Source organism: Pangasianodon hypophthalmus, chromosome 20 (assembly GCF_027358585.1).
Source record: "Pangasianodon hypophthalmus isolate fPanHyp1 chromosome 20, fPanHyp1.pri, whole genome shotgun sequence".
Lineage (NCBI taxonomy): Eukaryota > Metazoa > Chordata > Actinopteri > Siluriformes > Pangasiidae > Pangasianodon > Pangasianodon hypophthalmus.
The window spans coordinates 6783372-6810636 of NC_069729.1; the positions used below are offsets into that span (position 1 = coordinate 6783372).

The window sequence follows — 27265 nt, forward strand, 5'->3', positions numbered from 1 at the left end:
TTAAAGAATTAATGATTAATAATTAATGACCATAAATTATTAAAAATGGAAAAAAATCAAAATTTATGCTCTTATAAGGGAGCCAAAACATGTACAAGTTAGTTAATTGATGATAATTTATAATTTTTTATTTAGTGTCAGTACAAAGCTGAGTATTTCCTTATCTTCCTAAATAAAAATATACCAGTTATACCAGGAAATATTGCCATTTTTTTCTACAAGATTAATAGCCTACTAACCATTATTAAGTATTAGTCATTAACAAATAAAAAGCAATTAATAACAACAACTAAACCTTACCAATTACCTTACAACTTACTAATTAGATGTCTAAGAATTTCTATAACCATTTGCAGCAAACCATGCTCATCATTCCTTGTAGCACACAAATGAAATGAACTGCAGTTTTTCTTTTCAAGTTTAAAAACCACAGGAATAAAATCTTTAATCTTTAATCTTTGAAATCATCCTGAGCTACAAACAAATAAAAGATCCAAGAAGTTACAAATTATTTGAATTAAGACCTATAAAACAGTTAAGACAGTAAGTTAAAACTAGTTTAACAAAACAATCGAATTGCTTGAGAGTCAAGTTCTGTTGTTCATTTGGAGTACGATATGATTTCTTTGGCCAAAATCAGACAGACAGCTGACCAGAGACCTGACAGATGCGGAAAATGTGTTGAATAAGAATGTGTTCTAAGATGTGACTTAGATTATGTTATTGGTCTTGCATAAAACTGCTTGATATCCAATGGAAAAAAAAATCCAAACCAAAAAAAAAATTTAACCAAACTTTAGTTAATGTTTAAACAGTGTAAAGACAAATGAAACAAATTAAACCTTCAAATCAGTCAAAAATTAAACCTTCAAAAAAGTACGTTTGCGTTACCGATTTATTTAGAGCTGTAGCTGTCTGACCACGATGATGATTTTGGATGTGCACCTTGACCTGATTTATCCAAGCAAAACCCATCCTGCATGTTGAGCAGCTGTAGCGTTTGTCACCCGTGTGTGTCCTCACATGATCTTTCAAATGACTTTTCATTTTGTATGTTTTACTACGGACGCTGCACTGAAACGGTCTCTCAGCACTGTGGGTTTTGAGATGGGCTTTAAGCATCTGCGCATGATAGCAGCACTTTCCACACAAGTCACAGCTATAGGGCTTTTCCATGTGATGTGTAACCTGTGTAAATGTGTAATGCACATTTCCTTCTTCTATGGGTGCAAGCTCCAATTTGAAATGTGCATCAAGAGCACTTGCAAACAGAGAACCTTGCATATGGACATGAGTCGCCTCAGCCGATCTTACTGGATGTTTTGGACATGGAGAGAAAAAGTGATGACCATCTACAAGGAAATTCCTTCATCCCAGCCCAGTTAGAGTCATGTAACCGACAAGTCATGCATGATAACTTGTGTTAGTGAGGCTTCGGAGTCCTGCAGCTCCAGGCTGGAGTTTTGGTGTACAGGAAGAAGTCTGTCTACATGGTTAGGATGTGTGTCTGAAGGATATGCAGGGGTAGAAGAGAATAACAAATATCAAATGAAAAGGAATTACTCAAACTGGAAACTGAAAAAAGTTCTATCAATTCCAAAAAGAAAAATGACATATATACAATCTGCTCTACAATTCATAGCCCACTCCCACCCCCAGAGAGAATTAGCATAGAACTGTGGATCAACAGCACTGAATCTTTATTTATTACCACTGAAATTCAAAGAATCATAAAAGTTCTTGTCAACTTCTTGATTTTTTCGTTCTTATGGATTAAAATTGATAAAATTCCTAATAGATGGAAGAAGGTGCATGAATGACAGAAACTTACAAGGTTGAAACTACTCCATTGTAAACTGATGGAATGTCTAGTGCTTTATTTCAACTGTAAGTACTTCCTTTTTTTTTTTTTTTTTTTTTTTTTTTTTTTTAAACAAATGGCTTTATTTTAACTGTTTTTACTTCTTCGTCTTTGTAAAAACGGCAGCTGATCATCATGATGGCTGCGAATGTGTGACTTGAGCGGAGTTGACTGGACAAAACCCTTTCCACATATCGGACAGGTGTACGGTTTTTCTCCCGTGTGGATTCTCTCGTGTTCGGTACAATGGCCTTTCTGAGTGAACGCTTTCCCATAGAACTTGCAACAATACGGCTTTTCTCCTGTGTGAGTCCTGAGGTGGACCATGAGAGATCTGGGGTAGGTGAAGGACTTCCCGCAGAGCTTGCAGCAGTACAGTTTGCTTTTTCCATACAAAATGGTTTCATGTTTCACCAAGCACTCACAATCTGCAAAAGGCTTATGGCAAACCTTGCATTCGAACAATTTGTCTGCATGGCTCTCCACGTGGGAGATCAGATGATGTAGGTCAACAAATGTTTCTTTGCAATGAGGACAAGGATATGAGTCTTCGTTAACATTTCCCACAAGATCATGACTTGGACCGAAAGCTGAGTAAACAGTGTCAGAGCTGAAGAGCTGTGAGTTACGATTCTCTAATTTGACTAGTGTCATGTGGTTCATGTGTAAATCATCTTCATTCTCATTCTCAATGATAACTGGTTTAACTGAGGAAAACTCGGCTTTCTTTCCACTGAAGGAAGATACATCAGTTGTTAGATGTTGTGGCTCAGCTTCTTGTTTTACAGAAGTCCAAGAGTCCAAGTGTGCCTGAGTGAAGTTGTGCTGCTCTGAAGAATGACAAGCTGAAGTTAAATACAGCAAAGGTAGAACATAATCAGAAAAGAGAGGGAAATATAGAATACTTGAAGTAGAAGTTAAACATGCTAAGACTTGGAGGTATTAAATACTTGGAGATATTAATTTGAGAACCTCGGTTATTTCGAATAACTGAGGGAAAAAACTGAGGCAAACTGAGGCTGAGGCAAAGAAAACTGAGGAAAACAGGCTGAGGTAAAAAAAAAAAAAAAAAAAAAGAAAACTGAGGCTGAGGCAAAAAAAAAAAAAAAAAAAAAAACAGGCAAAAACAAAACAAAACAACAAAACAGGTAGCTACTTGACATTAGCTACAAGTTATACACTTCAGACAAAACGGAGGGTAAGTTTTGACTTTTTATTTGCTCTTATTCTTACATTTTAATTGAAATACTTTGCAGTTTTCACATTATTCATAATCTACCCACCACCGTTAATGAAGCTTACACCTAGCCTTCAACATATGTAGCTAACGAGAGCTAAAATAAAAAAAAAAAGATTGAAAACCACTTTTACAAAGGATTCCACTGAATCATAATGCACTTTTAAGGTTTACACACAAACCGTGCACAAAAATTATTACACATTACCCTTATGTAAACACTTACAAGTGTAAATAAAAGACATACTACCTGGCATTTGCTTCTCACAGCTAATGCTAATGTTCAGTTCAGTCAGTTTTTGCCTCAGACGGCGGTTCTCTTGTTTGGTCCTCTTTATCTCCTCCTGATATTCAGAAACAATGTCTTTAACTGCTAAAAATATCTCTCCAGCCACCGACATCAGTCTCTCGATGAAAAAAGAATTCAAGCTCTCCATTCTTGTCACTTTGAAAGCTTACTGTGTGTTTTGGTGTTTTCAGGACAAGGGTTGCCATCAGGGTTGCCAGGTCTATTAAAAAGGATCCAACGCTTGACAAGTGACCTACCATGTACTGTAGGTCGCAGTGTAGGTATACACTCCTGGGCCGTGCCCCAAATGGCAAAATATTAAGCTTTTAATGGTCTTAAGAACAAATCATTGGACAGAAAATTAGCAAGAATGAAACAAATAGATAAAGGAGCTTAATATGGGATGGCTTTTCCCTTTGATTTCTTTAAGGGTGCGTCTCAATAAGCTCCCCAGTTCAGCAGCCAGGGCACTGATCGGAGTCGGCTATTATTAAGGCCTGTTTCAAAAATCTTTCACTGGAACCTTCACTCTCTAAAAAATCCCACAATGCACCGCAAAATCCAGGGAGCATAGATGCTCACTATGTTCCCTTACTTGAAATGACATCATATTTTCTGAAGCCTCTCAGCTCGAATAAAAAAATGGTGGACAAACTCCCAGCAAACTTCGTCTACAAATGTAGTAGCTTGTTATCTCTGTTGTAGCTCTCAAATGATTACTTATGTTTGCGATTTTTTAACTTTATTTGACATTCTACATATGGTTTGTTTGTCTAACAACTTTTAAGTGTTTAATGATTTTTAAAAATCCACTAGCTAGCCTACAATCCTGCTTGAAGTACCATGACAGAAACGTGTGCGATTAATGTCAGAAAGATATCGGTCCTGCCTGTTGTTGATAAATGACATTGGTGACGTTTTAGTAGTCATTTGGAAATTGAGTCATCAGTGTCCAAATGTGTAGTGAGCCAAGGTCCTTACCAGTGCCCGAACTCGTGTACACGATATATCGTGAATCAGTATATTGTGTACACAATGTGTACAAAATGGGGTGGTGTGATGAAGAACAAGGTGAAGCAGAGTTAATGTCGTCACTGCAAAGATGTTTCCCCCCAAACACCAAAAACAACATATCAAGACATGTTTTATTCTCCTTATAAATCACAGCTTTTTGCAAAACAATTACAATTTTCAATTTATTAATGAATGACATCATGCTTTATAATCGTTTATAGCTATATTTAATGTTTTGGAAACAAGTTAGTTCCTGTTACATTTTTATAGCTATAAACAGCCTTTCCCTCATTAAGCTCTCTTTTTTCTCTCCCTTTAAGTTAATAAGAACACAGCTTGCCATGTTACTGAGAACCCAGAGAAGTCCTCCATCCATCCTGAAGACGCTCACATGGTGAAAAAAATTACTGGCACTGGAGACTCCTTCCATAAATGTTCACTAGAACAACGATAATGTTTTTCGTTCTTACATAACACATTTTTAAAAATCCATTTAACATTAAGATTAGATTTTGTAGACTGTCTGCCGTACAAGTCCCGGTGAGTGAGTTGTTACTAGAAACAATAATATATTGTAATGAGTGCATTAATATAAATCTTTAATTCATTATTTATTCAAATCACAGATTTGAATTACAGCAGGAACTACTGTCAGAACTGATATTATAGAAAATGAATCAATAGCTTCTGACCAAATAGACTGGAGAATTCAACAGTGCTGTGGTATAAGAGCTCTAATTTTACACCTACAAGGCGTACCAAAGTGCCATGTGGTTGTTTTTAACTGATGTGGAGTAGATGCTGTTACTATTTAGTAACCAACAAACACTTCATTTTATTTTTTTTTTTCGTGTATTATTATTTATGAACTGACATACTCCATGTTCTCTTCATTCACTAGAAAATCTTCCACAAATTCAAGAACAACCTGGCAGTTTTGGCAACATTGCATTTTATATTCTGCCTCTTATCACTAACAATTAGAATTACCCACAGATGAAAACTGTATACTAACTAGACATTTGGCATCATCTCAAATTAACAAAGATAAAACTTCCAAACAAATAAAAAGCCTTTAATTAACTTTTATATACAAAGAGCAAAGGCACAATGGACATGACAGAGGTAAACTTGTTCAAAGCAATTTTGACAGGCTATTAGTGTAATAATAACAATGACAAATAATTTTCATGTAAATTTCCTTTTCATAAAAGCTATTGTCTCTAATCTGAATTCCTGTATTTCTTTGCATAAGAAGATACCAAATGCAAGAATGATGGGATATGCGGGAGATCATTTTAAGGCTAAGTAATTAAATAAAAAATAAATAAATAATAAAAGATGTCACATAGAGAACTAACCACTTGATTTGCTATGCCACTATGTAGACACACTACTAACTCAATAGACTATGTCACTCAGTGAAGGCGTAAACACCCTGGTATACCTTCAGCAAAGCAAAGTCCTCTAGGGTTGTGAGGAGTCAAGACCACATTTGCAAGCTTGTATACTCTGTAAGGTTTTGTTTTTTCTTTTGCATCGCATTTTGAATGCTCCAATCACAGGCCTTGTCGCTTAGCATGTTTGAGGCCTAACAATAAATATTTTTGCAGTTACCTTCATCTGCTACTTTATTGCTTTTATGACAGTTGCACTGTAGGATGATGGTAATTGATATGTTTTCTGACTTGGCTGGACTGAATGAATCGTTTTCCACAAATTGGACAGCCAAAAGGCTTTTCACCAGTGTGAATTCTTTCATGTTCCTTTAAGTGGCCTTTCTGATTAAAACGTCTTCCGCAAAATTTACAGTGATACGGCCTTTCCCCTGTATGAGTCCTACGGTGGACCTCAAGCACTTGTGCATAGGAGTAGCACTTTCCGCACAAGTCGCAGCGATACGGCCTTGGCCTGTCTTTCTGATGCACAACCATATGCCTTTTCAGCTGGCCACGGTTTCCGAAAGGCTTTCCACAATATTGGCAGTAAACAATTCTATCAGCTGTCTCACTTTGCAGTGCGTCATGTGAAGAGGGATCAGGACCTTGATCATCTCTTAAACCTACCAAATTATAGTCAATTATACTTTCACTTTGCATGGCAGGGTTTGAGTCATCAGATATGATGATCTGAGAGTCCCTTGGCTCAGATTTTATTGTGACTTCTGAGTTATTATGGAGACAATCATTGTTTATTTCCTCATTTGTAGTCTTTCCTGAGAAATGGTGTGGTGTAGTCACTGTGGAAGGATCACTTATTGGTTCTGGTGGCACAATGTCCTGCTTCGTGGTGGACAGCTCCACCTTTACTTGTATTACTGAGGAATTTGAATCCAGGGGTCCATGGGAGATGTTTGGTAGCTCCTGGGGGACTGCTTGATTAGTTGCACCATCTGTTAAAAAAAAATAATAATAATAATAATAGGAATTTATGGACATGTGCCAAGAGATCACATTTTCAATAATAACTAGTTGAGACCTTGAATGATCCCAGCTTTACTGCCACATCTGTTAACTCTTTCAAACATGAATCTGTTAAGGGGACACCCAAATCTAATTTGAGCATTAAAGTATGTAAGACGGAATACAATTTTTTCATTTTGTTAATTAAGCAAGGTTTCAGTAAAGAAACATAAAAGGTTACCTTACTGGACAAGACTGTGATAGCCTAAGAAACCTTTGAGTTGTTGTTGTTTTTTTTTTTTTTTTTTTTGGGAACTGCTGTTTCTCAGGACTTGGAGTGGGAAGCAAACTTGAAAAGAGGATGTATGTCCTAAACTGCCCCATAAACATGACTATATCAATAACAGCATTGTGGAGTTTCTTTTAGGCTATGTTTTTGTTTGTTATCTTTTGTCAAGTCTGATGTCTAGAAGCACCACAAGCATCAACCAAAACCCTGCTGAAAAAAATCAATAGACACTCTCATAGAATCTGTAATGGTTTTAGTGGTTATAATGGGAATTGTATTGGTTTTAATGGAAAGTAAATTGGTTTTAATGGAATGAATTGGTTTTACTGTAATGGTCCCTGTGGGTCTCTACCGGTAATTTGTTGCCTTCTATTGGTGGCATGTTATGTCTAGTGGATACCATTATTGTTGTTGTTCTTCTTTCGGCTGCTCCTGTTAGGGGTCACCAAAGCGGATCATTGGTCCGCATATTTGATTTGGCACAGTTTTTATGCCTGACGCAACCCTCACCATTTTTATCCAGGTTTGGGACTGGCACTGGGAGCGCACTGTCATGTGCTGGGGTTGGTTTCCTGGCTGGGAATCGAACCCAGGCTGTGGCAGTAAGAGTGCCGTGGCCTACCCACTAGTCCTCCAGGAACTGCGTTGTTGTTCTTCTTCTTCCGGGTGTGTGTTCACGGTGTGTGTCTGTGTGTTCACTACCGTGTGCGTGCACTTGGATGGGTTAAATGCAGAGCACAAATTCTGAGTATGGGTCACCATACTTGGCCACAAGTCACTTCACTTCTTCTTCACTTCTTTCAGTTGCTCCTGTTAGGAATCACCACAGCGGACCATTGGTCCGCATGTTTGATTTGGCACAGTTTTTATGCCAGATGCCCTTCCTGACGCAACCCTCCATAAGTTTATGGGAATACACTGTCATGTGCAACCCAACACGACAATCGAACCGAATCGAACCTGGGCCACGGCGGCGAGAGCACCGAGCCCTAACCACTAGTCCTCCAGGGACCCATGTATAGTGGACCCCATTAAGGACCAATAATGGTAATGGTTTTAATGGTTAGCTGATGGTTTGTAATGGTATTTGTAGTGGAAACCATTAGAATTTCTGTCATGGTTTCTATTGTTTTGTTTTTTCAGTTAATATAAATTTATTCCTTGTGCCAATAAAATTCTTTCTGAATCAGTACTCTTGTAGTGGACTAGTTTGATGGTGTAGAAAGAAACTAACATGAGAATTCACACAAACTCTTAAATCCATCTAGAGCACTACACAGGATGCACTGTATGCGCTGCATTGAGACATAGCTCATATCTTGACGTCTCACCTCGTCCGTTAGCCAAGCGTTCAGCCGTTAGCATTTTCTTCAGGTACGTGTTTTCCTGTTTGGTCCGGTCTGTTTCCTCCTGGTACTCGCTAATAATGTCTGTAACTACTTGAAATAATTCTCCCGCAACGGCTAACAGACGCTCGGTAAAAAACGTATTTAAATACTCAAACTTTGCCATTTTTTTGTGGCAAAATCCACAGCTCTCAAATGAACAGTCTCTTCTTCGCTTAACGCTTGTGAAGAACAACAACAACACTGTAGTAGCTGACACATTACTGCCACCCGGTGATCCGGAAACAGTACTGAAGTACTGAAGTACAGAAGCACAAAAACATCAACACTCAAATAAGACAATGACAGCCATCCCTGTAAGACTCTTGGTGTCAATTCAAAACACTGACCCTTTTACAAAAACTGTGTTAATGCTGGAAAAGCTTCAACAGCCAACACAATTCACCATTCAGACATGACTGTGGCTGTAGAGTCAGTCAGCTTAGCTTCAGGGTATCAGTGCTCCGGTCAGGTTCTCGCTCCTCTAAGACCTGGACAGCTCTGTCCTTCCCTTTCACAGTCGCACACATCTCGAATTAGTTAGTGGTTCAAGAGACAAGAACGGAAGCACACTTCTTTCACACAAGGTAAAAAAAAAACAACACTGGCTCTCATTATTATGAGATAACGTCTCATTGTTATTCCTCTTTCAGTTGCTCCCGTTAGGGGTCACCACAGAGGATCAATGGTCCATGTATTTGATTTGGCCAATTTTATCCAGGTTAGGGTTCCCTAGCCAGGAATCGAGCCAGGGCCACAGAGGTGAGAGTGCTGTGGCCTAACCACTAGTCCTCCAAGAACCCGGAGAACAGCATGTTATCAAGAGAAAAACACCAGGCCTTCCCCAAACTGGATGTGCACAATTGTATAAGATGTCTTTGTATGCTTTAGCATTACATTTTTACTTCACTAAAACTAAGAGGCTCAAACATGTTCCAGCATTACAATGCCCCTGTGCACAAAGCGAGGCCCGTGAAGACATGGCTTGGCAAGCTTGGAGTAGAACTTGAGTGTCCTGCACAGAGCCCTGACCTCAACCCCACTGAACACCTTTGGGATCAATTGGAACTCTGATTGCACCCCGACTTTCTCACCCAACATCAGTGCCTGATCTCACTAAGGTGCTTGTGGCTGAATGAGAACAAATCCCCACAGCCACACTCCAAAATCTAGTGGAAAGCCTTCCCAGAAGAGTAGAGGTTATTATAACAGCAAAGGTGGACTAAATCTGGAATGGAATGCTCAAAAAGCACATATGGATGTGATCGTCAGGTGTCCACATACTTTTGGACCTATAGTGTATATGGTATCTGCATTAACGGTGTCATCCATCATGGCTTTTCATCAGTGATCACTTGGATACTCGCTAACATCAATCCAAAGATAATTGCCAGTTACTTTATTAATGAAGTTAATATAAACATTTAAACACTGGGATTTGAGAATCCTTTGTAATACATATATACTATGCTAATACTCTCTACACTGCTCATTGACATTAAAATCTCATTGTAATTTAAGCCAGGCATGAAGTAAAATTTCACAAATTCTGTCAACTGTGCCATTTATCAGAACCTTGTAGGCTGTATTGGAAAAACAAGATCAATTATGTAGTTTTTATACCATTTATTTCATAATAACAAGATGCCTTTTGCATAATAATGAGATGATTTCTTGTAGTAGAGATACTTCTCTCATAATAACTAGATGATTTCTTGTACTGAGATGCTTTTCTTGCAATAACAAGATGTTGAGGGGGATTTTTCTTGCTCTTCTGAAGACATGAAAGAGTGAACGTTTTACTTTAATTTACATGTTAAATATTTTTAAAACATTTATTTTAGTAGCACTTTCTCCCCAGTATCTTATGATTCCTTGTGCTTTGTCATATTTTATTTTAGTCTCTCACTCACACTAATGCTTGAATACACAGGACCTAGCAGGAGGGATGTATTTCCACAAGGGGAGGCATTGATTACATACGTTTATTAGAAAAAGAAATAAAATAATGTTCATAGGCTGTTAATAGTACGTCAGTTCATTTTGACATCCGTGGCATTGCCCTGTTTAACTTGGCCTTTTGTCTGTCCTCCATGATGGGTTTCAGCCAACTATCCCTTTATCTGATGAAGCCATGAACACACTTTCACAATTCTGCAAGCCTTCTGGACCTACAGAAACGGTTCAAAGTGCCACTGCTGTCACTGTACAGTAGAAGAGATGCTCAAGTGATACCTATCTTAAGAGAGCAGCAGACCCATTCATATACTAGAGGAAACATCTAGCTGTGTTTTCACACTTGCTGATTCCGGCATGATGTTAGATATGCGCTTCCTGTCTGATAACAAAACTCTTGTTATTACCACAAATATTAAAATATGATCCATCAGTATTTAATATCAGACTTAACAATGCAAGCAAAAAAAGGCAAATAGCCAATATACTAATAATGAAAATAAACTTTATTATCATCTTCTTTTAAAAGATTATGCATTTTAAAGTCATATTTTGGCATTATATTCATTTAATATTATATTCTGATAAAAGGTGTTCATATGATCATAAGTTTAGTGTTGTCAATTAACACTCAAATAAGACAATGACAACAATTGCTTTAAGAAATTGAACTGGACTCTTGGTGTCAATTCAAAACACTGACCCTTTTACAAAAACAGCTGGTTCAACTGTGTTAATGCTTGAAAAAAAGCGCTTCATAACATCCGACGCATTTCACCAACATCGTGAAAAGTAGAATATTTGTGGCTGTAGAGTCAATCAGCTTAATTTCAGGTTATCAGTGCTGCAGTCAGGTTCTCTCTCCTCTGTAAAGACCTGCACAGCTCTGTCCTTTCACAGTCGGACATTTGACAGCAGATCCATCACCCCGCCTTCTCCCTCAAAAATATATTAAGCTGAATATTTTCAACAAGTAGGAGATAAGTAAGTAACAGTGGTGCTTTGCATCAGTGACACTGAGCATGCTTCTCCTTTCTTTAATATGCTTCCCAGCTTAACTGCATGATGTGAAGACAGGAAACAAGGACAGGAGGAATCACTGGCAAAAATGTGCCAAATGAGACACATCCATTTCTTACTCATCAATGACTTCCGCAGGTGTATCAACTGACACAGAGCATAACATATACATAAGAGTCTTATTACACACTCGATTAACGCAATCAAAATATTTTTGCATGTGTACATCACGTGCATAAAGAGTGACTTAGTTTTAGGGAATATAAGATTCTACTTATCACCTGACTTTTTTTGTACCTACTGTTTCTGATTTAATTATTATTATTAATATTGGTCATTATCATCACATCACTGGTAGGACTTTATTCTTTGGAGGAAGTGGAAAAGTTAAACATTAGGTTTACATGATGGTCTAATAAAAATAAAATTAAAAAAAAAAATCCTCATTCGAAGCACCCATTTATTCTGACCCAGAAAGCCCCATCTCTCTCCACTTCTTGATTCTTCTGAATTATTTAACAAAGTGATGCAACCTTGATGGTGGATATTATTTGATTTCCAGGTCACAGGCTCAAGAATGTAGCATTGATGAGTCAATTATACATCAGATGGAATATTTAGGAAGCATCTTGTGTCCTATAATCCATAAAGTGCTAACACTTTACTCTTTCTGCCTTTTTTTTTTTTTTTTAATGTCTTATAACCTGGTGAGGGAACAGCTGTTTATAGCTGCTATAACCTAAGTCATGATAACAGGAATTATTTTGTCTTGCAGATGTTACACAATACTAAATGTAACTATAAACAGGTAAAAAGGAATGACATGATAACTAATAAATTAGAAATTATATTTTACATTTTTTAAATCGCTGTGGTATAAGAGGAATAAAACACTTCTGGATGAGTTGTTATGGGGAAAATATTCAGCTTCGGGATGGTAACAGGTGGTAACTCTGCTCCAGCACACCACCCTGCTATTGATTATTTTCCTATAACAGCATGCCCTGCTGTGTTCTAGTCCTTATAGTTATAACAACTAAACCACTGGAAGCTGAGATACAGGAACAGAGGTATTCTCTTCATTAAGCTTTTAATTTAAATCTCTTTTGAGCTACAGGACTTTTAATCAGTTTTCACACTCAAAATCTTTTCTATTTCCATTCAAAAGTAAGCAAAGTCAGAAAAATCCAAATGACGCATCAGCAACATGTAGCCTGTATTTTTTTTTTTTTTTCTTTTACAAATCACTGATTGATTTTTCTCTGAACTCTAGCCAGCTGACCGGGATGGCTCCGAATGTGCTCTTTGGCTTGACTCAGCCAAGTGAAACATTTCCCACATACTGAGCAGCTGTAAATTTTTTCTCCAGTGTGAATCCTTTCATGCCCCTTCAAGTGACCTATCTGACTGAACGTCTTTTCACAGAACTTGCAGTGATACGGTCTCTCTCCTGTGTGAGTTCGAAGGTGGATTTTGAGTACGTGTGGCGTACTGTAGCACTTCCCACACAACTCACAGCAGTTCGGTCTATTGTTCTGGTGCTTTAGCAAATGCCTTTTCAATTGCCATTCGTTTTGGAAAGTCTTTCTGCACACGTCACAGTAAAGCGGCCTGTAAGGAACGTGACTCGGCAAGCGAGATTTTAGACGAGAAATGTCATTTGACGGTTTCTCGTATTGAGAAGTGGGGTGGGAAACGGGCTCGTCTTTTATAGAAGGCTCAAACTGAATTTCACTTTTCCCAGGTGTGCTTGAAATATCAGAGGAGAATCCTGTACAGTTCCACGTTTCTGGTTTGCTTGAGACTGCTATGGTTGAGGCTGTGGTGGACCCATGACCCTTTTTTGCCAGAACATTCACCGTTTTAACAGAGAAAGAGTGAGGCTGCTCCTGTCTACTGGCAGTCCTTACAGGGGAGGAACTGAATGAAGACGCGTTATTTGATTGCTCTTGTGACTCAGCCTTCTCATGTCCGGTCAAAGGTTCCAGCTTCACTCGGATTTGTGAGGGATCACAGTTTTGTGGCTCCTGGTTGAAGTTTGGCTGTTTAAGAGGAACAGGAACTACATCAGTCTGACTTCGCTGTTCATCTGTCAGGAACAAAGAATACATTTAAACAAAAATAAATAAATAAAATAAAAAAAAATGACATGCAGAGAATACAGTACTAGACATCACATTATTTCAATGAATGATGAAGTCCCAATCCAAATGATCCTTCATGGTCATCTATTAATGCTCACTGTATTAATACTATAGTCACAAAATCCTCTGTCAGTGTCTAGAGACTAGTATCCAAGCAGGACTCTCTCAGAGCTCTCCAACATCTATAGTTTAACAACTTCTGGCCCCTTATTATTGCGATTGTTTTTTTTTTCTTCTTTTTTTTTTTTTTAAGCTAAGGCAGCAGTCAGACCAAATGTGAACAAAATTTGCCTGTCAAAAACAGCCAATTCACTCAAGGGGAATGTACACAGGGTGTGAAAGAGGTGCATTTGTGTCTAGGAGTGGTTACTTTTGCATCGCACCAACTTGTAAACTCGACCTGTGAATAAACAAGCCTCAGGTTCTGTATGTACTCTGTATACGCTAGGGTTTTTTTCCTGGTAAAATGTTTCCTCTCTGCCTGCTTTTGTTATTTGTGAGCAATGTTGGCACGTCTCTCTATGTGGGTAAGATCAAGTTTTGCCCGCATGGTCAGGATGGTTGAGGTCAGTGGCTCCACTCTGAGCTAATATTTTCCCACATGTGAATCCTGAAACTTTCCTAAGCAGAGACACTGAGAGTGAGTGACACAAATATAATAAGCTGAGTTCTCGGAGTTCTCAAATTAAAAAAAAAAAAAAAAAATGGGGCACACTACCAGTTTTTCCAGATCTGAATTTATTACATGCTTAATTCCAAATACTGCAGCTTAAGATTTCAATTTCAAAAGTACAATCTACAAATTTTCCCACTAAATATTTACTACAAGCCTGGGATAGGCAGAGGTGGATATCAGCTTTCTAAATGTGCTGCTATGTAAAAGATAGCACTACTACTAGACTAGCGACAACCAAATGTGTTTGGTTGAACTGGCAACACAAAACTACTCTTTACATTACACGGGCAAAACCACTCAAAGCTAATTCCACATAACTAGGCTCTCAGAGGGGTTTTAATAATAAATTAAAATTAAAGGAATGTATCTTGGAGAGAGAAGCCTCAACTTCCAAGCCACAATATAAAAACAATATTTGCTTTGTTTGTTCATGGAAATGATCTGCTGGTCCTTAACATAAAAGCATACCTGTTAATGTTTAGAACTTTTTTAATAAAATTATTTTAAAGTTAAGTGTGTTTTGCAAACTTTACAGAGTTAATCATGGTGAGTGAAAAAAAAAAAATCTCAGGCCATAAGCTGAGTGGTGATGCTGCTTAAAGAAAAATTTTAGGTACCGCTGATGGAAATTCTCTCCACATACTCCACCGTGAACTTTTTTTTTTTTTTTTTTTTTTTTGCTTTAACATTAGGATTCACTAGCACGTCATCACTAGGAATCACTTAACACGAACCTTGCAAATGAACGATGTTTCTGTAATGAGGTTTTCAAAAGGTGCATGACGGGTGGGAAAAAAAAAAAAAGTCAGATGTTGTTTGGAAAAGGAGGGAGGTCAGGTTTCTCTCTTATAATGCAATTTTAATTCACGCTGGGGTCAAATGTAACTCACTGTGCTCTAATTTGACTGTACCACGAGCGCATATGGATGTACACAAGCACCTCTATCTTTTACCTGAGATATCACGATGTGATTCTTCAGCTCTGTCAGACCGTTCAAGGCTGCAAGCAAGAGTAGGACATGATTGCTTTGGTAGTTCAAGATCCTGCTGCGTGGTACTAAGCTCCAGTTTCACTTGTATTACTGACGTCTCGGGGTCCATTGGTGCTTGGCTGGAGTTCTGCTTCTCTGGAGGAAATCCGTCTGCTTGGCTGGTCGGTGCATCTGCAAATACAATGGAAAGGCAAACAGATGTGTATGCAAACTACACAAAGGTTACAGTTTTGATTTCAGCCACAAGTCTTTCTAAATTGGAAGTCTAGACATGAATTTCATTATTCCTGAGTGATTTTTATTTATTTTTTTAACCTGAAACCCAGTTGAAGAAAGCTTACTGACTGGCGCAACAGCATTAAGTGCAATTTTGCCAGATATATCTAACTTGTTGAAGTTTTATGTAATCCTTTTGTTCATAAAGGAATCTATTCAAGTAATTTCAGGGATATGGATAAAACCAAAAATGAGCATACACTCCTGGGCAAAAAAAGAAAAGGAAAAAAAAGGCAAATATGAAGCTTTTAATGGTCTTAACAACAAATCATTGGTCAGAAAATGAGCAGGAATTAAACGAAATGCACTCCTGAGAGCTCCTGTGCCACCATTTGCTGGTTTACTTCTGCTGCAGTGAACTATTTTGTTTGGGGAAAAGCTAGAAACAGTGAAATTCACTTATATAGTCTTCTTGTATGCAAAGGTAAAATCATGATAATGATTAAAATGTTTGATGTAAAATTCAACTAACACATGTCTGGGTGTATAAAATGTTCCAAAAATATCTTCTGGGGTGTTTTTTCCTTAATAGATTAGACATTATTTGGGTATCTGCCACACCTGATGCTCACCAAAGGCCACAAGGATTAAACATTTAAAGAAATCAAATGGAAAGGTTATCCCATAATAACTTCCTTTATCTATTTGTTTAATTCTTGCTAATTTCCTGACCAATGATTTGTTGTTAAGACCATTAAAAGCTTAATATTTTGCCTATTACTATAATATTTTGTATTTAAAACCATAATGACAAAATAAGAAGAGAGAGGTTAATGCTGCCTTCACGTTCTCCTTCAATCTGAGTGTTTCTCACTTGGGAGGCTGTAATGATGGAGTATTAATTACTCAAATGCGCTGCTAATGTCAGCTAGCTAGCAAGTATGAACTATTGTAGTATCTTCTTACATTTTCTTTTATAATTGTGGAAATAATATCTATTTATTTATCTATCTATCTATTAAAAGAATTAGTAACCACCGAGCACTAAAACTTTCCCTCCATATTCATGATGATTAATAAGTGGTCGCAGGTCGGAAACTCATATTTACGTTACTAATTAAGGTAGCACTTGACTGCAGCATTACGCTTATCAACAACATTAGCTAGCAACCCAACGCTTTCTTAGCCTGTTAGGTAAAGCCCAGTGACAGAAGCTCAAATGCTGATAAACCATTTATAAAGCAATAGTTTGTTAACAAAGCTTGCAAACACAAAGCGGTATGTTATGTAGTAATTAGCAAACTAAGCTAACCCCATACCTAGCCTGTCTGTTCTGTCGAGTGTGATTTCAGCCAGCATTTTCCTGAGATAAACATTTTCCTGTTTGGAGTGGTTTATTTCCTCCTGGTACGCGGCCAGAGTCTCCTGGAAAACCTGACATATTTCTCCTGCGATGTTCGTCAAACGCTGGTGGATAAAAGCATTCAGAGAGTCAATTTGACGCTGTTGAGTAGTAGACGCCATGTCGCATATATAACCTTAGATTCCGCTGGATGTAGCCTACAGAGCTGCTTGTCCCAGCGGATTTCAAAATAAAAGACCCGTGAAGAAATTTAGCGCAGGACAGAGAGGCCTACAGTCAGCCACTGAGGCACTTGATGCATTTTTCATCACTGTTTACTTGGAAGTCATGGATTTATTCCGTGCCAGAGCAAAATGCAATGCTACTAGTATTTTATTTTTTATTTTTTTTTAAAGTGATCTATAATATAAAAAAACCCGGTACTGCTTTTTAAATTAGTGACATGCAGAAAACATACTGCACTGAAAAACAAAACATTGCATTGCTCTTACCATACTTGATCCCTTTAATCAAAAAAGTAAACTGAGAACTGCTTAGGAATTAGTGACATGCAGAAAACGTTACACACTGAAAAGCAAAACCTTCCCTGCATCACTCTGACATGACGCGATCTCTTCAGTGCTTAAGCAATAAATGCTGACTTGGTGTCAGAAGTGAATGTAATTCCCCATTGCACTATTCATACTGAAATGCAGTTTTCAGTGGGGCAGGATTCCCTGTGTATGGTAAAACGATCACAGTTAACTTCACAGATTCTCGAATATGATGAGCATTAGTTCTGCAGACAGGTTTACTGTTTTAAAGCACAACCAGACAAAAGATCTTGTCTGAAACTTTATCTTGTTTTAATCATGGCTAAATCTACACAAAGTAGCATTTCTTGAGATTTGTCTTGTGCCGTAATGTCACTCTGAACTAGCAGTGTGGCTTGTTTGATTGACAAGCTCTCAAAATGCAGCACTGACACTAACTAGTGAGAGACCAAGAGCAGGCCTTGTATGTATCTTCTAAGGTGCCTGATAGTGATGGGATGTACACTAGGATTAATGAGGAACTGTAAAATGTTTGATAGTGCAGTACAGAAAAATGACAAAGGCAATTTCTTTATTTTTCATGGATTTACCCATTTTCCTGAATGCAGACTCATTGTCACTACTGCTTTCCTATTACTTGGCTATTCTTCCAGTAAGTATGACAGAAAAGGAGTTTGACAAAGGGGGGCATGACAACAGGAATAAAGTTCGGTGCAGATACTGTTTAATGTCAGAAGGTCATGGGAAGGGAAAAGGTTGCTACTGGATCTGCCTGATTTTTGAAAACATATATACATATATAAACAGCCTTATGATAAAATGCTTAAAATTACTGTTTTTTCCCACATAAATCTACACTCCATACCCCATAATAACAAAGCAAAAACCAGATTGTCTAATATATATTTGTATGCTTTTATTATATACTTTGTAGCATTACAATTTTTCTTCACTGGAACCTGTTCCAGCATGATAATGCCCCTATGCACAAAGCGAGCTCCATGAAGACATGGTTTGCCATGGTTGGAGTGGAAGAGCTCACATGTCCTACACAGAGCCCTGACCTCAACCCCACTGAACACCTTTGGGATGAACTAGAACCCCAATTCCACCCCAGTCCTCCTCACCCAACATCAGTGTCTGATCTCACTAATGCTCTTGTGGCTGAATGAGCACAAATCCCCACAGCCACACTCCAAAATCTAGTGGAAAGCCTTCCCAGGAGTGTGGAGGTTATTATAACAGCAAAGAGGGGGATGTTCAACAAGCACATATGAGTATGATGGTCAGGTGTCCGCAAACTTCTGGCCATATAGTGTATGCATAAAGCTAGTTCATAAAGTCAGAGGCTAATAAATAAAGGGTAAATATCTTCTTCTGTGGTCAGATCTTTATCGAATTCACTCAGATATAACCATATCTCTGTCAGAATTATAGACTTATCTCCTGCACCATCAGGCTAGTGCCTTGCTTCCTGTTTATTTCTAGTATACTCTTTTATGGGCTGCTTGTGCAGATGAAAAATAATTAACAAGCATCTCCTTGAAGAGATGTTGCCTGAATGAGAAATTCATAAAAGATGACTGGTTTAAAATTTTTGGTTGCTGTATACAGAGCTCATAAGAGTCACTAAGGCATTTTTTCCCCCAAAAAAATCATGTACTATTAACTATAAGGTCTCCCTTAAGCAGTAACGTAGAAACAATCAGCACTGTGCTGCATTTTTGAAGATTTTGTTTGGTGTCTGAGTAACATGTTCTGTACATATATTTACTTTCGAGACATGGTATTAAAGATGACAAGTCAGGACAAACAGACCACAATACACTGTACACCTCAAACATTTAGTTTATTTTGTATTTCACAAAACGATCCACCAGAACGAATGTGATTTACAAAAGTGTGGTAGGCAAACCAAAAAAACACTGTTTTAAGATTCAAACTGATATGGTTATGTAGCTTTAATATAAACAATCAGCAGTGCACATCTAAATATACAGTTGAGGGCAAAATTTTGCATCCCCTTATTTGTGAATGGATCATTTGAACTTCATTCCAGAATGTTAAAATTGAAATGTTGGTATATCCTGCAACAAGACGCCAATCTGCACATATGACAAGCTATCATTACGCTTAAAGAACATCCTAACACACGCACAGGAAAATTCCACCCTGAAACACATTACATGTGTTTATATTGCAATATCTGTGACATGCTTAGAGATTGTGGTGCTAATTGTTTTGGTTGGTGCTGTATTTTTTGTAACTCCTGTGAGGTTGTGTGCTGCACTGATGTCACAGGGGGACGTTGCTTTTCTCTAGCACCATTTTCCACTGTAGGTGTAGTGGAGACAGCAAACGCTTGACTCTAAATTTCAGAATGCAACACAGCTACACAAGGAATTTGCGCTGATTTACAGCTGAGACTCGACTAAAGGCTGGTGTCTAGGCGGATAAGTTTAACAACCCGGACCTATTGTGAAAACCGTGATGAATTTACTGGTTGCACAACTGCACTATTTACCCATTTAGTACACCGTAACAGAGGGTATTTATTTATAATCGCACTATCCGTTATCACCCAGATGAGGATGGGTTCCCTTTTGAGTCTGGTTCCTCTCCAGGCTTCTTCCTCATATCGTCTCAGGGAGTTTTTCCTTGCCACCGTCACCTCTGGCTTGCTCATTAGGGATAAATTCACATACTTACAATTTATTTTGGTTTAATTTAATCTGAATGTATTTATTTCTGTAAAGCTGCTTTGTAACAATGTCCATTGTTAAAGCACTATACAAATAAAATTGAATTGAATTGATTTATCCTGAGTTAACTCTGCCTATGCATACACAAGACGGATGCCATGCTGCCATCCTCTGGTCGTTTGGCACATTGCTTGTGCAGGTACTCAAATTAATGCGACACATCCACATGGTCCAATGTAAATAATGGAGGCAGTATAGCACCATGTGATGCTGTGTCCGCAACTGACTAAATAAACTAACACTGTGTCTGAAATCGCACACTTAGTACTAAATAACGGTTTAGAATAGCATAGAACACGAACGGTTTTCCTGTTACAGTTAGTGTTTGAATTTTAAAAACCTCTTAAACCCACTGAAAGGACTGTTTTGCGTATCTGTCTTCTAGATTTTCTAGATTAGTAAATACTTTTGAATGTATGGTCAGGGATTTTTATTTGAGACGCAGATCATGACAACAATCACGTCGACAGCGAGAGAAACGGAGCTCGGCAGTGTGTTTAACATCACCGTGCATGAAACGTACAGTTCCATTTGGATACCAGATGGACAGAGATGTTTGGCTCTGAAGTCATCTGCAAATAGCTGAACGGCATTGATAACCAAAGTGAAAACACACATGTCGATGAAAATTTTTTAAATGAATCCTCAACTCAGAAATTCATTACAAAATTAATCTTCGACATCACTGAAGATCACATTACTTAGAAGTAATAACATGCAACTTGTTCAGAGTGGTTTTATTCTTGAATGTCTTGTCACTATAACAAAGATGTTTTTTTTTTCTAAGGGTATGCAAACTTTTGCACTCTTAGCTTAAAACAACTTAAAAAAAATTAAAATTGTCTAAACTCTCTGTTAAACATTTCAGCAGTGAAAATCTGGTAGAATACACATTGGTAGCAGGAATAAAATGTTTGTGTTCTTACACACACACTCTCTCACACACTCTCTCACACACTCTCTCACACACTCTCTCACACACTCTCTCACACACTCTCTCACACACTCTCTCACACACTCTCTCACACACTCTCTCACACACTCTCTCACACTCATTCGACGTGTCAAGGCAATCTATAAATATTTTCACAAGCAAAAGAAAAAAAGTTGGAGAACTTGCCATTGTTCTTTGATCGATCTTTTAAAAAGTATCACGTGCACTGTTGGTTTTTAATAATCGTTGCCGCTTGGTGTTGATGATGATAGTGTATGTGTACTCTGACCTGCTGAGCCCGACTGAAACGTTTCCCACACACTGAACAGCTGAAGGGTTTTTCCCCAGTGTGTGTCCTCTCGTGTTCCTTTAAGTGCGCTTTCTGGTGGAAAGTCTTCACGCAGAATTTGCAGGGAAACGGCCTCTCTCCCGTATGCGTCCTCAGGTGGATTTTGAGCGAGTGACGAGTGCTGTACCACTTCCCGCACAGATCGCAGCGGAGTTTTTTCTCTTTGCTGCGTGTAAGCTTACGCCCTTTCGAATTCCCTTCGCTCCTGAGAGGTTTGCGGCGCACCTTGGAACGAAACAGTCTTTCCGCAGCCGGGCTTTGCAAGTGAAACGGCAGGTTAGAGAAGTCATGCTGGGAGAAGGACTGGGGGTTTGATTCGAAATGACTGCATGACACACTTTCAGGGTTTGCTGGACAGGAAGATAACTCGTCACTGCCAACCTCCTGGGAGTCACTGTGCTCGAGTTTGACCGTGACGTCCTCAGCAGGCTCTGAAGGGACATGGCATGTACGTACATCCCTTGCTGGCTGCTGTTCTTCAAAATCCTGCTGTTCAGTGCTGAGATCCTGCTGCATGGTGCTAAGCTCCAGCTTCACTTGTATTAGCGAGGTTTCTGAGTCCACCACCTCTTGATTGCTGTTCTGCTGTTCTGGAGGAAATCCAACTGTCCGGCTGGTCTGTGCACCTGTGGAAACTGCAGCAAAGCATGACCATAAAACACATCAGACAAAAACAGCTTTAAAAAGAAGACATCCCGTTTCGACCCTGATCTGCCCATCCTGGAGGATATTCATGCTATGTGAGGAACATAAGGAGCAAACACCTCCTGCTGCAGAACCAAAAGTCCAGGAGGTGGAGTCAGCCCTGATCCAGCTCCTCCTACCTGGGCGGAGTCATACCAAATATCCAGGGGGTGTTGCATAGCATCTTGTGGGTTAGAGTTAGGACGAGTTGGATCAGGTCCTGCACTATCCCCTGGACTTTTAGTCCTGTAGTGAGGACTATCTATTGCATTATTAAGTATTAAAAGCTAATAAAAAATAATAAGTGGCCATGACTTATTAACATGCAGGATTTGTTTCGATTATTTTTATGGTTATAAACCACGCAGTTGTACAACACCAAATAAATAACACTAATAATAATGATCATTACAGTTGATGTTCCTATAATTCTAATTCACAATAATGCAGTGCGCTGTGGATCAGTGCGCTGTGGATCACTGTGTTGTGGATCACTGTGCTGTGGATCACTGTGCTGTGGATCAGTGTGCTGTGGATCAGTGTGTTGTGTTGTGGATCAGTGTGCTGTGGATCACAGTGTTGTGGATCAGTGCGCCGTGGATCAGTGCGTTGTGGATCAGTGAGCCGTGGATCAGTGAGCCGTGGATCAGTGAGCCGTGGATCAGTGCGTTGTGGATCAGTGAGCCGTGGATCAGTGCGTTGTGGATCAGTGAGCCGTGGATCAGTGAGCCGTGGATCATAGCGTTGTGGATCACAGCGTTGCGGATCAGTGCGCTGCGGATCAGTGCGCTGCGGATCACTGTGTTGCGGATCACTGTGTTGCGGATCAGTGTGCTGCGGATCACTGTGATGCGGATCAGTGTGCTGCGGATCACTGTGTTGTGGATCAGTGTGATGCGGATCAGTGTGATGCGGATCAGTGTGTTGTGGATCAGTGTGATGTGGATCACTGTGCTGTGGATCAGTGTGTTGTGTTGTGGACACAGTGATCACACCTTGTTCAGCTGAAGCCACGAATTAATGATCTCATTCTGTCGCGTTACTAAGTCGCGGTCACACATTAGTTTTATAAACAAGAGCTAGCACTAGCGGAATCCGAAATAAACAACCAAAGAGCACATCAACAGCTGCATAGATGAAACAAACCACACCGATGTTGCATCAGAAACTGAGCGGTTCATTCACCTGGTCCATTGTTGATGCTAACTTCCGCTAGCATTTTCCTCAGATAAATATTCTCCTGTTTGGAGCGGTCTATTTCTTCCTGATACTGAGAAACAGTGTCCTTAACCACTTGAAAGATTTCTGCTGCTGCAGCCATTAGACGATCACAGAAAAACGAATTCAGCGTCTCCAAGTGAGCCATTTTCCCAGTGTAGACTCGTAAGAAAGTGCTACTTTGCTTCTTCTTCTTGTGTTTTTCAGTTGTAACAGTAGAAGGCTCGGGGTCGTTACAGCGTTAGATCGCCCCCTGCCGGAAAGGCAAGGTAGTGCACACAGTGTCATCTTCATGCAAATATACAGGAAGTCATCACTTTACAATCATCCTTACAGTCAGGAAAATAAAGAGCATGATCCAACAACACATTGATGCGAACTGGGTTTACTAGAAGCTGCTTTATTATCACAAATAAACAAAAATGCACACAAATATTACAGATATAAATAGTGAAACACTCAAAATGACATTTATGACTCCAACAAATTTAGACTTTTATCCTTTGTTATTTTAGGGATGCATCCAGCTGATTTTCCACCAGCTTTTTCAAATGATAGTTTGTACACTTAGTAACGGTATGTATTTATTAATCACACTGACCTCTATTGACCTCTGTGAATATTTCAAATTCAAAAAAATTTTGTCGCACACACAACCATACACAGTACGACGTGTAGTGAAACTCCATTTGACAGTGGATAGCTGTCTTCCTGATCCCATTGACTCAATACCAAAATCACTTGCAATAATATATGTTTTGCCTTTGTTGTACGATTTACTTCGGCTTAAATAATGGTTAAATGCTTGCTTTTTAAAAATCAGGCCCTGTATTTTACCTACAACATGCGAGCTGCAGACATTTTGTATCTGTACTTTTGGAGCATCAGATGGACCTACGATCAACACCACTGACGCATTTACTTACTAAAGCACCAGAACTATCATCATGGTCCTTTAAACAATGAGGAAAAACAATCACATAAAAAGTCTTTTATTCAATACTAAAAATATTAAATGAAAAAAAAATCAGACACCTTGGTTTAATGTTTAATAAAGTGTACACCATCCAGTGGCGGATCCCGGCATCGGCCAGTATAGGCAGCTGCCTGGGGGGAGGGGGGCGCAACCCACTCAGTGGTGGCACGGGGCAACTTTCAGACACGTTCTTCACTTCTTTATAGTTCACCGGAGGCAGTTTCACACAGGATCGTGACCGCTCTCTGTTTCGCCTCACTCACTGAAAATTAATTCCTTAGCGGCTCCTTGTGAGACACCTCCCCATTCTGCTGCTCCTCACACCTCTGCTGCTGTCTGTCTGCTCATAAAAAGTAACCTGCTAGAAGCCTCAAATACGGGAGGGATGATATTTTAATAATATCACACAAAAACCATAAAATAAAATGCTTCCCTACTCCTGATGTACATCCAATGATGTACAGTTAAAATATTAATAAATGACAACGAGAGACTGACGCACTGTACACCACTAACGTGGAATGGTTTAGTCTTGACCATTGATTGACAGGGTGATGTTTACAAGCATAATGAAAAAAGAAACTGTGAATAAGAACGATTTGAGAATGAAAAGATCAAAGCCATCAGGATTTCAATTTCGGAAAAACAGAAGAGAAGAGCGGGTGAGAAACGGGATGCTGTGTATGTCATCTCATACGACGTTCTGCAGTAACTTTATTAAAATGTTCTTATGCAGTGCTAGTTATGCCAGCGCCATAATAGTCAGCAATAAATATAAAACCAAATTACGTGAAAGTCTGGACTGTGCATTATAACAATGTTAATAATCTAAATCACACATCAGGTCTGATTTCGCCTAGGGCACTAAGTAAGCCAGAACCGCCACTGACACCATCCATATTCAGTTCTCTATAAAATCCATGTGTAAATGTGTAAAACCTCTGTCTCCAAGATAAAAAAAGGTATCAGTAGAATTCAGACTCACAAAGTAAATAAGATTTGTTTATCATGGACAGTAAGTAGACAATAATCAGAATAATAAATGAACAACCAGTAGTCAAACATGTAAAACAAATAATTAGCAGAACTATGAAGATATTAAAACTAACCACTTAGTAAAGACAGTCAAAGTAACAAAAGAAACAACACATGAATAACAGAGAATGAAATTTATCCACAAGTCTAATATTTTCCAGCCTTATTCTATTGGCTGAGTAGTAACTGCTCCCGATGATGATTCCGAAGGTGTATCTTCATAGGATTGGAGCGAGTAAAGCACATCCTGCACACCGGACAGCTGAAAGGTTTTTCACCCGTGTGTATCCTCTCGTGCTCTTTCAGGTGACTTTTCAGCTTGAACCGCTTTTTACAATAACCACAGCCAAAAGGTCTTTCTTTCTGGTGTACGATCATGTGTGTTTTCAGCGTTCCTTTCTGCTTGAAGGACTTTCCGCAGATTTCGCAGGTAAACAAAGCCATGTGAGTCTGCACGTGTGATGCTAGCTGAGGAAGCTCCGTGAATGTTTGGTCGCAGTAAGTGCAGGAAAGAGGCTCTTGCTGGTCTCTTGCTTGATCGACTTCAGCTTCATTTTTCACTTCAGCAGAGAAGACAGCTGGGGAATCACACGGCTCCACTTTGACCGTGACTGATGAGCCTGTATGCAGGCTGCTGCTGTGCTCGTTTTCATCCCTCAACCCAGGTTTCTCTGAAAAACTCGATTCTGGGTCCAGATCCTCTGCAAGCTTTTCAGGCTTCGACGTGCATGTGTGTGCATGACTCTGAGACTGCTGTGGATCACACTTCTTTGGACTAGCAAGTTCCAGGTTCACTTGTATAAGGGAAATATCAGTGTTCAGGGCTTTCTGGTTTAAATTGTGCTTATCTGCATACAAACAGAGATCAGACACTAATTACAGGCAAGATGAACATAAGCAAAGAATCTATACAGAAAGTAAACACACATTCATTTCCTTATGACAGACATTTAAAGGTTAATAATGGGTTTAATGAACAAATGTTAGAATCCTGTCTGATGGTGTTTATTACTATAATTCGTTATAATAAGTGAGTACCTGCTCGCTCCTGTACACTGTTGTAAATTTCAGCCAGGGCTTCTCTTAGACACCGGTTCTCCTGTTTTATTCGCTCTATTTCACCCTGATAATCACTAAAGGCGTCTTTAAACACTTGGAATATCTCTCCAGCGACTGTCATTAAGCGCTCTGTCAAAAACCTATTCAAACTCTCCAAATGGCTCATTTTAAACCGAGTCACTTCGCTTACGACTGAATCTTTTTCTTCCGCGTCTTCTTCTTCTTCGTCGTCTTCTTCTTCTTCTCGTTTCAAAGCTGTTGGCAAACAATAGACGCGCTCATTACCGCCACCTACTGGTCTAGAGTGTGGCTGTTTCCTAAAAACAAACCAACTGAAAAGTGACACTAACTAACTAACTGAATGACTAACTGACTGACTGACTGACTAACTAACTAACTACCTAACTACTATCAAACAACCAACTTTATTTAAGATATTGAAGTATTATCCGAGACACTTTGCTCTCCTGCCCTTCTCTGTAAAGTGTCCTTCAGGTTATACTGTACACTATATGGCCAAAAGTTTGTGGACACCTGACCATCACATCCATATGTGGTTCTTCCCCAAAATGTAGCCACAAAATTGTATAGGACATCTTTGGATGCTGAAGCATTACAAGTTCCAGTGAAGTGAACTTGTAATGCTTCAGCATACAAAGATGTCCTATACAATTTTGTGGCTACATTTTGGGGAAGAACCACGTACAATTTTGTGGAAATGGTGGCTTAGTGGTTAGGCTCTCCAGGGTTGGGGGTTCAATTCCCGCCTCCGCCTGTGTGAGCAGAGCTTGCATGCTCTTCCTGTGATTTAGGGGTTTCCTTCGGGTACTCCTGTTTCCTCCCTCAGTCCAAAGACATGCATTGTAGGAAG

At 39.1% G+C, this 27265-nt stretch overlaps 3 protein-coding genes and 1 long non-coding RNA gene across 4 annotated transcripts; 1 reads left to right on the top strand and 3 right to left on the bottom strand.

The window, feature by feature from the left end:
- Positions 1 to 438: 438 nt before the first annotated feature.
- On the bottom strand, positions 439 to 23591 carry LOC113539565 (zinc finger protein 761). Its single transcript, XM_053227275.1, has 9 exons — positions 23292 to 23591; positions 21294 to 22057; positions 16801 to 16948; positions 15227 to 15436; positions 13049 to 13542; positions 8424 to 8736; positions 6045 to 6793; positions 3349 to 3442; positions 439 to 2706 (listed from the first exon to the last, which is right to left on the bottom strand). The coding sequence occupies exons 1-9, from the start codon at positions 23470 to 23472 to the stop codon at positions 1949 to 1951; spliced, it is 3711 nt and encodes a 1236-aa protein (XP_053083250.1). The 5' UTR covers positions 23473 to 23591; the 3' UTR covers positions 439 to 1948.
- Positions 2684 to 4919, top strand: LOC128317095 (uncharacterized). The gene is made up of 3 exons (XR_008300583.1): positions 2684 to 3059; positions 3579 to 3664; positions 4722 to 4919. It is a non-coding gene; the product is annotated as an uncharacterized LOC128317095 (long non-coding RNA).
- LOC113539563 (zinc finger protein 177) lies at positions 10919 to 17058 on the bottom strand. Its single transcript, XM_026935388.3, has 3 exons — positions 16801 to 17058; positions 15227 to 15436; positions 10919 to 13542 (listed from the first exon to the last, which is right to left on the bottom strand). Exons 1-3 carry the CDS (start codon positions 17003 to 17005, stop codon positions 12698 to 12700), a joined length of 1260 nt encoding a protein of 419 aa, XP_026791189.3. The 5' UTR covers positions 17006 to 17058; the 3' UTR covers positions 10919 to 12697.
- Positions 23592 to 25289: 1698 nt separating the features above from the next.
- LOC113539502 (gastrula zinc finger protein XlCGF26.1) lies at positions 25290 to 26736 on the bottom strand. Its single transcript, XM_026935268.3, has 2 exons — positions 26374 to 26736; positions 25290 to 26183 (listed from the first exon to the last, which is right to left on the bottom strand). The coding sequence occupies exons 1-2, from the start codon at positions 26558 to 26560 to the stop codon at positions 25504 to 25506; spliced, it is 867 nt and encodes a 288-aa protein (XP_026791069.3). The 5' UTR covers positions 26561 to 26736; the 3' UTR covers positions 25290 to 25503.
- Between the last annotated feature and the right edge of the window lie 529 nt (positions 26737 to 27265).